Raw genomic sequence first — 14,769 nt, forward strand, 5'->3', positions numbered from 1 at the left:
CTTGATTTCCTGGGTATAATGTGCAGGTTGTAAGCCTAAGAAGTTATGTGCAAATGCTAGATTTTGTTATGCAATAAAAATGAGAAAAACCAAACCCCTAATTATTGTAGTGTTTTGGGGAGCACATACTTCCACAACAACAACAACAAAAGGAACTCGAAGGTACTGTTTTCAACACATTTTTGGGGAGAGTTGTCTTTTTTCCTAAAAAAACAAAGTTGCCAACAGTTCCTTGAAAGACTTGCCCTACATCTTGCCTTCCAAGGGTTTTGTTTGGAGCACTGGCTGTCACACCCCTGAAATAGCAACGCTATTTGGGGATACTTGTTTAGCAAACCTCCACCCACTGTCTTATTTGCTTGGAGCATGCTGTCCTATGATACTTCAGGACATACCTGCTGGCATGCCCAAATGGTAGCTGTTTTGATACCTCACTTCAAGGAAGAGCTTTTTCCCCCCCCTCTCCTCTCTCTCTGTCATCACCTTGAGATTAGAATAGTGGTAGCCTCATTGCTGTGAATTATTCAGCAAGTGTAAATTCAACAGTGTCACAAATGTGCCTGCAGCATTCACGGGTGGAGAAGAGATGAAAGAAAAGTAAGTGAAATCCTAAGTTCTGAATGTATTTGGTACCCTTTGTAGCAGCCTCGTATTGCTTACAGATCAGTGATGAGGCAAACACTGCAGGTCTCTAGAACCTTCCATGGTGCTATTTCAGTCATCCCTAGCAACCTGGGGGACTTGGTACACTGTCTTTTTATGTGGAATGATACTGATACAATTGAAAACATTGCCTTTCTCATGTGGGTGTGGCATTATAGGTGTTTTTAAAAGGGAGGTGAGAGGAACCTTTTGTACCATGTCTGCTCCATGATTTTTCTTAACATTTCAGGATATGATGCAAGAATTGTGTATGTATGCAAGTGCACAGACACAGTTATGTCACATATGCTTTCAATTCAAATAGTTAATTTTAAGTTTATATTGAAGTGACTGGAAGATACTGATAAACTGCTACTTGCCGACTTGGAGACATTGTACCTACATATTTCTTTAATCAGTTAAATGGTGCTGCCAAACTCTACTTGAGTTGGTATCTTCACAGTGCTCTCACTAGCAGTGATACTGATTTTTGCACAGAAGATCCACAGCCAAAAGAATGCTGTTTTACATTCTTCCCTGACGTTTTTTGTGCATGGATACCATGCAAAGGGCACAATAGTGTCTAATTGGTTAACCTGATTGCATAACTAACACTGATTTATTATCATTATCTAACGGAATCATCAGTATTTCATAGATTTTGGAACTGAGAATAAAGTTACATACAAATTATACATTTTAACTATATGTGCATTTATCTTTGTCCTGTTTTTATCTTGCCTGCAGCAGTAGTATCTAGAATTTAGGGTATTCATGTTCCTTATATCAAAAAGGCTTATTCTGGAAAGTGGAGATATGCCTGTGTGCTGATGGGTGTAGAGAAATGTGTATGTAAGGGTTCTTCTAGGTGAAATATAAATAAAGTAACTCAGAACCCCAAATATAGCTCAGCTTGGATTTCTTGATAACAGATCATCCCAGGTTTGAGTTTAAAAGTGTTTCGTGTTCTGATATGATTTACTGGGCACATTTGCCTTTATTCGTGTGACAAAGTGGTTGGTCTGATATTTGCATGAACTCTGGCAGGCTCATAAGTGGAACTTTCACTCATGTATTCAGTATAGAAGAAACAACAAACACTAACATTTAAAAATTTTCTGGAGATAACAAATGGCATTTATGTTTGTGCTTGTTACGAGTGTTTGATTCAAAAGCCTATTTGGAGAGAAGGAATCTGATTTTAGTAAATCAATATAATAAAGCCTTTGATTTTTTACAAAAGCCAGCTAACTGTAACTTCAGTGTTGGTATTTCAAGGCCTCTCACTGATATTTTAGAACTTTGTGGTTGTTTGAGCTTCCTTTCCAGGCCCTGGGGAAATAAGAGTATGGTAAATCAAAGCCTAGATCGCTGTTTGCATTTATTTTACTTCTCATTATGACATGTATGCAAACACTTAAAAGAAATAGGAAAAAGGTATAATCATGATAAGATCCCTTTTTTCTGAACAAAGGGGAATACTTTTCTAGTTTAATTTATTACACTTCTCCTTAATACTATAAACTGAATTGAGTGCCTCATCAAGTTTGACAGTTCACTTATACTTCTGATTCAGTGATAGTACTTTTTAAAATAATTACTGACTCTTGAGAGATAATCCAAGAAAATAACTCTGGAAAATACTTTCTCTGTTCTGAAATGTGTCTTAATTTCTTGCTTTTTTTTTTTTTTTTTCCCAAGTGAGGAAGTTTTAAAACTGCAAAATGCAGTTGAGTACTTAACTGCCAAAAAAAAGTTATTGTGCTACCTTTGAAAGAAATTTTCCATTTTCATTTGCAGTTTTTCTACTTTCCTTGCCCATGACAACCAAAATCCAGTGTAAGATTGAGGATATATAATGAGTCAAAAATATTTAATAGCATTCAGTGAAATATAGGTGACACCTTTTTCATTTTGATGCACTCTCCAACGTAACTGAGAGAGTGGAGAAAGAAACTGCTGATTTTATATATTGCAAAAAAGTTCTAGAGGTGTCATCCTAAATCTGGATGCTTTTGTCCTCATGCTAAAATGAGATGCTCTGAAGGCTGTCTTCTTTCATCCCTGTTCTCTTGAGGGAGGCTCTCTCTGCATCTAGCTTCTCAGGTGGCGTAAAGAAGCTTTGCCTATATTGAAGTTAACAGAGGAATGACAGATTATGCCAGCTGAGAATTGAGGTACAAGACTTTAGCTACCAGAGCTGAAATGATAAAAACATCCCATGGGAGGTAACCTAACCTTTCACAGTTTATTGATCATCTGACTTGTACTTCTGATGTCACTATTTATTCTTAACATTTCAGCTTCTCGTTCCTGCTGTCTGCCACGCAGGTCTTGCTGTGGCACCGCTTCCCCCAGGAAGCCGCCAGCCACCTCTCCTCCAGGGAACAGGCTCCAGATTAGGGCATTTTCTGCACTCTTGAACACTGAACAATTGCTGTTCAGTGGCAGTTTTCATGCCAGTCTCAGTCCTCTTTAGTCATGGCTATTCAAAACCACTTTGCTCTCTTTCCCAGCATCCTCACCATGGACACATCGCTCCAGTGTTAGCTCCTTATTTACACTGTGGCCTCCCTGCCACCTTATCACTGTGCCAGGGCTGCTCTTAGATTACAGCGTGAGCTGTGTCCCTCTAATGCAGCTTCTCAGAGCAGAAATTTAACTCCTTTTCCTGTGTTTCATCCTCTGCTCATGTCTTACTGCCTGGCTATTCCTTCTCTGTCCCATCTCCTGCCAGTTACTTTGTGGTTCACATGGCTGCCAAAATTTCCCTCTTACCCTCTGTTCTTTATCCCTGAAACTTTCAGCCTCCTACAGTATTTAATCTTTTCAGACTTTTCAAAGATTTTTTTCAATCTGCTTCAAAGACACTGTTATAGCTTTTCAGGTATCTGTGCTTTTCAAGTCCTGAATGAGTTGGCACATAAATCTGGTTAAAGAAATTCTAGGTTTAAATTGTAGAGTAAATTTAAAGTATTATCTTTATTGGTGAGGGGGTGAATCTTCCACTATTCTCGGCATTTAGGGCTCTTTCTTATAAATTTCTTAGTGCTCTGATTGTCATGACTGACTGATGGCTAATTCTGCAATAAGTGTTTTTAATTTCTTTATATGGAGAGACCAAATGGAGCCAGTTTCTTTTACACTAAAATGTGCAAAATTATTCTGGTTTTTTTTTCATTTTATGAAAAGCATATCAAAACTATGTAAAGTACTGTACAAGTTAATAATAACTTTGGGCTCTTTTTTGTAGAGCATAGTTCAAAAGAGTAGCACTGGTATGAACTCTCTTTTATTTGTAATACTTCACTAAGATTCTCTCTGGTAAGGTGTGGTTATTTCTTTTCATACTGGTTCTTCTAGATTTTACTTGGGTTTTGTGTGTTTTCAGGAATATGTTTTTATTACCTAATACTGCTGGTTGGAAAAGCTTGTCGTCTTTTGTCAGATATAGTTTTATTTTAGTGTTCCAACTTCTGTAGTCTTCCTTGTTTACTTTATAAACCTTAACTGCTTCTTCTGTATAAGTCTGCCTTGAACAACCACAGCAGGAGAAGGAGGCTCACCAGCTTTGTGCCGTGTTCTTGTCTCGAGCCTTTTTTACTGTCCCAGCCCAACAGTGTAACTGAGACTTTCCTTTGGGAAAAGGTTAACTTGGATCCCTGCAGTCCCAGCATTCCACACAGTTCCTCTTATGTAAGAATCATAAATGTACTAGACAAGATGGTTTATAAGCAAGTTGACTGGAATTCTTCTTGATTGCATCTCAAGTCAGGAATGATGACAGCATTCCTTGTTTCAATTCCTGGATTTAAAGGTGGCAGAAATGTTTGCCAAGAAAGGTAACTGCCAACAAAAAAAGGAATATTGCAAATCTTGGGAGATGGTGGTAAGAAAGCAGGCTGTTTTATTTTCTGATGTTTTCTTTTAGCATTTGTGATTTGGAAGATTTGTGTTCCTAATACATCAGGAATTGAAACCAGTCACCAGAAACACAGATTGAAATGCCATCTCTTAGTGGAAGACTTAAAAGTTTTTCAGTGTTCCCATTGTAAGGAATGGTTTCAAAATGCAAAGCCTGAGGGTTAAACCAAGCTCCTTTACCTCTTTTTACACATGCTCCAAGCATCTAAATCACTCAACAAGCATGCCATTTTTCAAGTGTCTTATTTTCTTTCCACAGAATTTCAAAAGCCCTGTGGGAAGTGCCATCTATGGAGTATAATTGATATGGACACTCTTTTGAGACTATTTTTGTTGTTATGTTTCAAGATAAAGGCAATTGAGTATTTATAGGAAAAATAAATACATATGCCTTTTGCAATGTGTTGTAACTGAAAATTAAATATTTTTCTACTCAAATTTTGGCATATTTCCTGGAATCACAGAGCTTTCAGGAACGTTTTTAGTTAATATTCTGCAGCCTACTGTTGTATTCACCACAGCTGACTTGAGCTCAGAGAGTTTGTCTTTATTTAACCTTAGAGAGGAATCCTAGGCTTGCTATGTAGTTGGCAGAGCTGTTGGGAAGGATCTGCTGTGGACTGCAGTGGAGAGAGTTGAGGACAGGGTCTGAACTGTGCCTGCTACAGCTTTACTCCATTGGTGATATGAAAATCCTGAAGAATAAGTGAAGTTAGCCTTTACCAAACTCTGATTAATATTTGCTTTCATTATCAATCCCTTTCCTTCTTTGTCTAGTATCTTTATGAACCCTGTTGCTTAGATCCTGCATCCCACGTATCCTTGTAATGTATGAAGTTGAGGGCATTGATTAGGACATCAATTTTTTACCTGTAGAATATATATATATATATTTGTGTAGAGGGGGTTAAAAAACATAAAAAGCCCCAATGAGAGTAATCATTCTGCATCACCTTTGCTCTCCAGACACTTAAAATTGCAGTGGTGTGGTGATGAAGGGAAGATGCTTCAGCTAAAAGTCAAAGCTTTTAAATTCTAATTCTAATTAAGTTCTAATTCTCTTCTCCATTACACATTTTCCACGCTGACATAGCTCCACAGAACTGCTTTGTGTCTTTCTTGTCAGCTAGTAACGAGTAAGAATGTAAAGGGCCTGTGGCATTAGGACTGTGAAACAGACAGTAGCAAACCATTCAGTTTGATTGGTGATCTTACAGTTACTTGTTTAAAATAATTTCACTGTTGAGGTTGACTACTGCTTAGTTCAGTTTTAAGACAGTGATTACCCCTAAAAGTTAATATTTGCTATGTCAGCAGTTACTAGAAGTATTGGTGGTAACATTTCTGTTAGCAATATTTATGACAGGAAATAAATGTTTGTGTTTATTTGTCAGTAAACATTGGCACTGAAATTATATTAAATATTATGTATTGGTTTCTATGGATTTAAGTCTAGAACTACCCTAATACCTTTTTTTCCCACATTAAGGGATGAGGTTAAGGTCAGCTTGGTGAAGTAGATATTCCAGTGCTAGATTTATTATTCGAGTGTGTGAAAATTCTAGAAAATGTTTAGCTTACCGAACAGCCTGGTTTCAGTTGCAGATTTTACTAATAGTGAAAGGAAATTTCCATTGTTAAAAAAATCAGAAGGCCTGCCCTCATGCTACGTTCTCTGAAAATGAAGAAACGCGATGCTGGTCCAAGATGGGAAGTATAATCAGCCTGAATCACCGTGCAGATCTGCAGAGGTTGATTTTCAGCTAGTATCTGGAAAATAAGCTGCAGGGTTCAGTTTGCAAACACTATTGTGAACCAAGCCCTGCGGGGCTCAGTTTGCAAACACTATTGTGAACCAGACCCTGCAGGGTTTGCTGAGCTCCAGTTACTGCTCCTAGTAAGGCTTATTATCCTGTCACAGAAGATGTAAGAAAATCCATCTCTCCCCTTTAAACCTGATAAACCTTTGTCACCTACAATGCAATTAATGTTAAAAATAGAAGAGTGCTGATGATAAGATTGTGACTTGCAGGCAATGAGCCATTGTCCAAGTACAGGAGACTTATCTGGCGGGCCAGTCAGCCTACACGGTTTGCTGTCAGTTTGCTGATTGCCATTTCTATCCGGGTTTGATGAAATATTCATGTCTTTGCTCTGCTCTCTGCAAGCACTATTGATTTCTTGTATAAACGTGGCTATATTTAGTCTAGACAAATGGAATGTGGATTGCTGCTGAATAAATGGGATGAAAGGCTGGGGGTTTGCCTGTCCGTTTCTCTTGGCAATTATTTATAATCAAGAGCAGTTTTTGTAAGTTAAAGGTGATTTTTTATAATTTAGTGATTAGTTTCAGAACAAAAGTAAGCACTTAAACACAATCATTCTGTTGGGATAGTGGGTTAAGAAGCAAAATTATGCTGCGAGGTTTACAATCACAGTTATTAGGACTTAAAAAAAAAAAGAGCCCAGAAAAGTGTATGTTTTCAGAATTTTGAGAATAAAAGTGCAATCAGTAGAAAAGATGTTATGCCTTTTCTCTTATTTTTATAAAATCTTTTACTAATAGATCATTTTACTAATGATCATACAGTTAGAATTCAGTCCTCTCCATTTGCTGCAGTTTCAACTTTTACTGCTCCAATTTTGCTGTCACTGCTTACTAGAATATTTCTATTTCATTTTGGATTTCTCCTTGGAAACAAATACAGCTGCAGCAGAGAAAAAGGAGAAAATATGCTTAAAATCTTGTTCCCGAGTCATTTCCGACAGCATGTTTGTTTTCAGTTAATAATCTTATTTTCCAGTGAAGATAGAGGAGGAATGGGAACTAGGGTGAATGTGTTTGTGTTTCACTGTCCTCTTGTGGATGGAATCAGAACTGCTGGGCTTTAGCAGAGACCTTCAGCTGCTATTTATTTTCCTCCTGTAGATATGCTGCTTGTTAGTCTTTTGTTCTTTTGAAATAGTTAAAGTTACACTCACTCTCTTCACTTGATGTGAAAAACAGAGCTTTACAAGTATTGTAGTGGAAGTGATCAAGTCACTCCGTTCTTCTGCCTTGTAGTCCCTTTGAATTAAATTAGGAGATAGAAAATACAGGATCCTCCATCAAGTACTTTAATGCTGGATTAAGAATTTATAACATCGCTACAACAAATCGAAGTAATTAATATTCTTAGTGGCCATATATAGTGTGCTATGCATACTGGTCACTTTCACAAAGGCTGCATTAAATCTTCTCATTTTGTGTGTCAAATTATTTCTCCATGTTATGTGTTATTCCTCTGTGTTTGCCAGGTATATTTATATGCAGTAGCCATGTAGCACTGAGTAGCTTTTCATGTGTAGCAGTATCCTGAGAAAAATCTACACATTAGCTTTGCAAAATCTCTTGAAGTGCAGTGTGAACTGCAACACTTTCATCTTATGCTGAGCAAGTGCCCTGAGTGTTTATTGTGTAGCATCAATAGTGCCTAGGAGATTTTCACTAAATATTGCTCCACTGGGCTATGACATGGTTTTAGAACCTGGGTCGTGTGTTGACCTGTTTAGCAGAATATTAATTTGGGAGTATTTTCGCAGAGAATGGAAAGGAAGTGCTGAAGATTGCATACAGCATAGATTGCATTAAATGTTTTGAAAGGTCTGTACATTGAAGCAGTCTTTGAGTGAAACGGGTATTTTTCCCTGTAGGAATGCTCTCTATTCTCCTTCTCCTGTTATATTTAATATGTCTACATTTTGTTGTTTTCTTCCCACAGTGGATGTGAAGTCGGAGGTTCCCGTGGGCCTGGAGCCGATCTCACCGTTAGACTTGCGAACGGATCTCAGGATGATGGTTCCCATGGTGGACCCGATTATGCGCGAAAAGCAGCTACAGCAGGAGCTGCTCCTGATCCAGCAGCAGCAGCAGATTCAGAAACAACTGCTCATTGCAGAGTTCCAGAAGCAGCATGAAAACCTGACCCGCCAGCATCAGGCCCAGCTCCAGGAGCACATTAAGGTAGCAACATTTTTCATTTATCCCTTACTTTATCTGCAAAGTCAATATGCTTAAGCAGACACAGAAAGGGAACATGCCTGAATAGTTTGCTGTGACTGAGAGATGGTGTTTGAGTGCTCTTTTCTCTGTATTGGGGTGATAAAAGCCTTCTAAGGCAAAACTGCTGGCAGTGACTTGCTCACAGCAGACCAAGGCAATACTGTGAGAATCATTGAGCTCATGAAGCCACCACATCCTCAAAAGATCGAACTACCTATTTCACCACCTGGATTTTCAGCTGAACTTCAATACAGCTGGTTTTTCGGTATATACTCTTTTCCGTATATTAAAATACTTCTTTTTTGGACTACTGTTTGAGTTTGACCCCAAATCAAATTGATAGGCAAGGGCATAATTTTTGCATTTGTAAAATGGAGGCAGACCCCGATAGTGTTGTGTTTTCACTCTTTGAGCTGCCTCGTATAATACAAAAAGAAAATGATTTATAGGATTGTATGAACTATGGCAGGATTGCTATAATGGATTTTGACTGGGAATTTATGATCTTGCCTTTCATTTCATTTTTCCCTCTTATCTACTTGCCATTGTGCTGCTGCACTAAGCTTCCACTCGACAGAGCTGACAAATGTTGCAGAGCACAGCAACCAGAGTTGGGTGATGCACAGGCAATGAACAGTCTGAAGTTTCCAGGCATCTTTGCCAAAAGAGAAAGAAGTGAAACCAGAGCAGCAGGCTGCTACCTGACACTAGAGTTCAATTTGGTGACAGCCAGTAATGCACTGTGCCGCTTAAAAGTCAGTTAAAAGATGAAAAGAAGTTTAAGCATAAAAGCAAGCACTGGTCCTCAGTTACTCAAGGGGGTTGTTTTAACCTGGACTGACCTAGAAAACATTGCAAACTGCACTTTCTCATGTCTTTTTGTTCTGTGCAAGTTACAACAGGAACTACTAGCCATTAAACAACAGCAAGAACTCCTTGAAAAAGAGCAGAAACTGGAGCAGCAAAGACAAGAGCAGGAACTGGAGAGGCATCGCAGGGAGCAGCAGCTTCCTCCCCTCCGAGGCAAAGAAAGAGGACGAGAAAGTAAGAGCCAATGTACCATGAATCCTAATAAGAAATGAATCTATTCCCCTTTGCATTCTCCCAGCCAAAATGAACTATGAACAGGAACCTGAAGGAAGCCTATTCCTGTGTGAAATACGCAGGTCGAGAAGTCAAGACTGTGCTTTGAGAAGGGCAGGGCCACCCACTGTACCTACAGAAACACATTTCTGGTTTGTGCGCAGACTTGGAAGACTGCAGGAAAGCACAGTTTGACAGACTCGTAGATATGCATCTCAAGAGTCAAGCTCTTTGTATAAAAAAAAGAAAAAATTTGAAAGCATAAAGCTTCACACGAGAACTTTCTGAAGAACTTATTTCTCAATACAGAAAGCACTACAAAACAGCCAAAAATTAAATTAGTTGCTGAGATTTGTTTCAAGACTGAAAATAAAATGAAATATTTAAGAATATCTTAGGATGAACTTCTAAATATTTTGCTAGGACTTTTTCAAACTGTCTTGTGTTTGTACTTGATGACATTTCTTGAGGCGTAACCAAGAGTTTTCTCTAGTTTACATATAGCTATAAAGAAAATAACTATAAATGTTTGTTAGGATTTGGTGCTCACTAGAGGGAGACAGATACAAATAATTCTCTTTAATGAGGTCAGTTGGAAAATCAGGTTGAAGTACAGTGTGAAGCTATTCAAAATGAAGCTGCCAGAAACAGACACTGTTACTTGCCCTACTAAATGAGCACAAGAATTAACTGAAAAAGACTGAAGAAGAAAAGAGCTTTTTTTTCCTTGGTTGGAAAAAGATATCACTTCAAGAGCTGTAGGTATACCACGTTGTAGGCTTTAGAAATTAAGGTGTCCATGGTGCTTCTAGTTCTTTGAAGAACAATGAGCCCATAAAAAAATTTCCATCTTACAGACCTAGAAATGTGAGGGTGTGGGAACTGCAGGAACGAAAGGTTCCTCTAAGTAGTATTAAAAAAAAAATCAGCCTCCATATGAACAGTTAGGCTTTATTAGTGCTCCTGCCAGAGGAAGAGCAGAGATGTGACCTCAATGGTTCCCTTCTCAATTTGAGCTTGCTGGGTGGCTGTTCAGGATGTAACAGCCAGCCAAGCAGCTTGTGACCCCTCCAGGCCCAGCTCCAGCCCCAGAGTTTGTTGGTGGTGATTATCTTTTTAATGAGTAGAGGAGGGAAGGGAGGTGTGGGCAGGGGAGCCAGGGTATGAAGCAGAGCAGTAGTAGAGGTATTTTGTGGGCAATGGGTCACAAGGGACATGCTCAGCATCTCAGCTGTGGTATGTCAGGGCTGGGTAACCAAATACTTAGAGTATCAAATAGTGCTGCACCTTTGAAAGAAATGAGGTTTCATCCATTTTTTTGTCACTGATTGTGGAACACCAAAATATTTTTTGTTTTCATACTTTTTTTTCCCTCAATGAACACTATTTTGGCTATGAGTAAAGAATCATGTCCCATGCTGCAGGCTTGAATTGGCAGTTTAACATTACAATGACATGCTCTACTTTTTGTTCTCTTTTGAGCCGGCCACCAAGAGAGTTCAAAATGCAGTGTCTCCTGTCTTCCAGACTTCGCACGTAGAGGCTCTTGAGGGGCTCCAATTAAAAGCCTCACTGCTGGCTCTTTCTGCAGTGTTCTGTTTGTAACCAAGGCAGTGTTCAGAGGACAATTTTGCTGTGTTACTACTACTACTACTTTATTAAAAGCAAAAAAATTCATTACTGAAAAAATGCATTACTCAAAGTGACCTTTTGTTACTGTCTTTTTAGTATCTATTGTTGGTTTTGTATTTGGATTGTTGGAAATTATCAGGAAATAATTTAAATTCTTTAGATACATCTGGCCCTGGATAAATGGCCTCATCTACTGTTGAAATATTCCTTATGACTTCACTGGATTTTTGGATCATGGCCAACTTCAGGCTTCCACAGACAAGCATTTAATCCAAATGTTATCTCATTTTGACTTTTTCTACCCATAGCTAGTTTATAGTTTACAAAACTTCCAGCAATAAGGCACAGACTCTGTTTTCGGGTTTGTTTTCTTTAAAAAGGTAATTTTTTTAAAGTTAAGATAAGATGCATTTAGCTCTGTGTTTCTTAGGGGCAGTGGCCAGTACGGAAGTGAAGCAGAAACTTCAAGAGTTCCTGTTAAGTAAATCAGCTACAAAAGACTCTCCAGCAAATGGGAAGAATCATTCCATGAGCCGTCACCCCAAGCTCTGGTACACGTATGTTCAGTATTAAGCTGCTTCCTTGTCTCCTTGAGGTATCAGCTAAAACTTGGCAGAATGCTTTTCCAGCAGGGGTGTTGAGAGTCTGCCTCCAGAGCAAGGCAGAAGTTCAACTCAAAGATTAGAAGAAAGGCAGAAGTGTTATATTTCTGGTTGAACTGAGGAGTATTTGGTGTTCAGTGATGAGAACTGTACAGAACAAGACTCTCTCAAAAATCTGTATAATTGTTTTTATTTCAGCTGCTTCATCTGTAGCATCTATATATGTTGCTATCACAAATTTTACAACTATACCTGTAATTTTTCCAAGTATCTCAATTTTTTGCAGTTAGAACAACTTTGTGTTTGAATTACTTGGATTTTGAATCAATCACGAAACATTTCCTCTTGAAGAGATGCTGCTTTGCTTCCAGTGAAGTTGCTTGAATTGTGTTAGTAATTCACAAGGGTTTTGAGAAAGACTGTGGTCATTTAACTCTTCTGACTCATGGATTTTAGTATCCAAACAGCATATTCTTATGATAACTTGGCCTTGACGAGAATCTGCGTAGACCATGGAAGCAAGTAATTCTGTTGAGTCCTTCAAATGGTCTATTGACATGTTAAGAGTTTACAGTTTTGCGGTTTTTATTCCCCACATAAATGAATCCAACAAGATGAACTCCATCTGTGTTTCTGAAAGACTTCAATGTCATGCCCGCATTGACCTTCAATAGGACAAACAGAAATGCATATGATACACGAGATTTCCATCTTTTACTTATTCTTTTTAAAAAGAATTGCTGAAGGTTGGCCCTTGGAGTTTGCATTCTGAGCTAAGCAGAGCATTTTGGTAAAATGATTTAATATATAGTTACATTGTGTTTGGTGGAGATAAAGTAATTAATTTTTTTTTTCCTTCCAAATAATGTGTAAACGTCTTTTGACTATGTAAGATTTCTGGACTAGTAATCTGAGCTTCATATGACTGAGTATGAGGAGCTCTGCAGAGGATGCCTTCTGCTACACTACAGAAAGTAGTACTTCCTCTCACGACAGAGACATATTATTGATTAACCACACTGTGTTGGAAAGACAAGGAGATTCTGTAAAAGGCCAAGTCAAATAATATTTAGATAAACACAAAGTTTTTTCTCCTTTCCCTCTCTTCCTCTAGAATAAAAAAATCAACCAAACCCCCTCCTCAACAAACAAAAAGCAAAAAACCCAACCCCTGTTTCTGAGCCACATGATGCAATTTCTACAGTTGTTCACAAATCTCTGCCCACATTTCTTTCATCCAGCAATTCTCAGAAAGCACTCTTCAGCTTGAAGTTTCTCTGCTGACATGAATGCTATGTGCTGCAGAGTGGTGTGTTCACAAAATTTACAAATTGAACTTAAAGTCAAGGTTTCAATTACCTTGTCTGCTAAAGAATTTTGGGGAGGGGGGTATCCAAGAGATAACAATTCAATATTTCTGGTTATTTTAATCAAGCCCTCCTGCCCTGAAAATCCCTCAAATTTTGACAGATAAGGCTTGATCAATACACATCTATTTGTACATGATAAACAAGCCTTAAATGGCTTTTGCTCTGTGTCAGCTGATTCATATTAAAAAGCAACCGCCTGAAATGGTCAATTCCTCAAACAGGAGACAGACCCTGTCTGTAGATCAACATGAATCTTATCCTATGTGACTTCTGTAGGGAGTGCAAAAAATGCATTTTTGGGAATCCCAAGGAGTTCCATAACTTATTGTAAGAGTGAAATTGGTTACATGAGCCTGTGGTTTGTGCACACTTATACGAACAAGAACATAAACACAGCTGAGACGTGTACAACATGTGTGGATAGTTACTGCTGGTCACCTCAGTGACAGCTAATTTGTGACCTCTGTGTCTGCTGCAGGGCTGCCCACCATACCTCACTGGATCAAAGCTCTCCACCCCTGAGTGGGGCCTCGCCACCATACAAATATACTTTACCAGGAGCACAGGATGCTAAGGATGATTTTCCACTTCGTAAAACGGGTGAGTTAGCGTTGTTTATTCGAGCCCCCTTGCCCAGCAATTCTCCCACCCTTTATTTTAACCAGGCTGTCCATCAGCAAGGCATATATCATATTCCATAAGTTTAAGATGATACTATGAGTAAGTTCAAAGTTCCAGACTGTATGTTTCCAAGGTCAGCCTGGCCACGTGGTACCAAGAGTCGGTGTTTCCTAGTGCTGACAGTTAATGCGGGCTTCAGTTCTGATAAATTTTGTTTCTAAACAGATCATCATTTCATGGATCTTTATTTTCTTTGCCTTTCTTCTGGCTTTAATAACTCTCTCTGCCCTGCTTGGTGGATAAAGTATCTTCAGATGGTATTCTGCTTTTAGACAATGTTTTTCAGGGCATTTTGAGGGGAAATCATGGGAAGAGGAGAAATCAGATTAATATTATATTTTGTGTCATTGATTGTCAGAGTTTGTATGCATATCATAGAATGTTCTGAGCTGGAAGAGACCCAGAAAGATCATGGAGTCCCACACTTCAGTGAATAGCCCATACAGGGATCGAACCTGTGACCTTGCCATTACTAGCACTATGCTGTGTCCATTTTGCATGTCTTCTGACACATAGAAAATGTTCTTTTGAAGGTTTTAGAATATTTTAGAAGCTCTAACAATTGAATATATTATCTTGACAGCAGGTGAACTGTAGACTTAGCTTTTTCTGCACCATAAAGAAAGCTAGAATGGCAGTGGAGTCCATGTGGCTGTTGCCTCAGGACCTTGGTGCAGTGACTGGTATCCTGGAATGCAGGGAGACACTCAGAGGAGGGGGGAAAAAGGAAAAGAAAACATTAGATCGCTTATTGCATGAGTCTGCTGTTGAGTGATATAGTTACGTTCAGAGA

The 14,769-nt window shown here is 38.7% G+C and overlaps 1 protein-coding gene across 6 annotated transcripts in view; it reads left to right on the top strand.

Annotated features, from left to right (window-relative positions):
• Nucleotides 1–14,769, top strand: part of HDAC9 (histone deacetylase 9) — a 450,604-nt gene that overhangs the window by 221,010 nt on the left and 214,825 nt on the right. For 3 of the 6 annotated variants that reach the window (XM_041466346.1, XM_041466345.1, XM_041466342.1), the window contains 4 exons: nucleotides 8,328–8,569; nucleotides 9,502–9,652; nucleotides 11,754–11,880; nucleotides 13,774–13,895. In XM_041466346.1, the coding sequence (XP_041322280.1) occupies nucleotides 8,328–8,569; nucleotides 9,502–9,652; nucleotides 11,754–11,880; nucleotides 13,774–13,895 (642 nt within the window). The remainder of the gene's footprint in view (nucleotides 1–8,327; nucleotides 8,570–9,501; nucleotides 9,653–11,753; nucleotides 11,881–13,773; nucleotides 13,896–14,769) is intronic. The other 3 variants (XM_041466340.1, XM_041466344.1, XM_041466343.1) reach the window with 3 other exon arrangements.

Source organism: Pyrgilauda ruficollis, unplaced genomic scaffold, assembly GCF_017590135.1.
Source record: "Pyrgilauda ruficollis isolate IOZ18807 unplaced genomic scaffold, ASM1759013v1 scaffold2, whole genome shotgun sequence".
In the NCBI taxonomy this organism is placed as follows: Eukaryota; Metazoa; Chordata; class Aves; order Passeriformes; family Passeridae; genus Pyrgilauda; species Pyrgilauda ruficollis.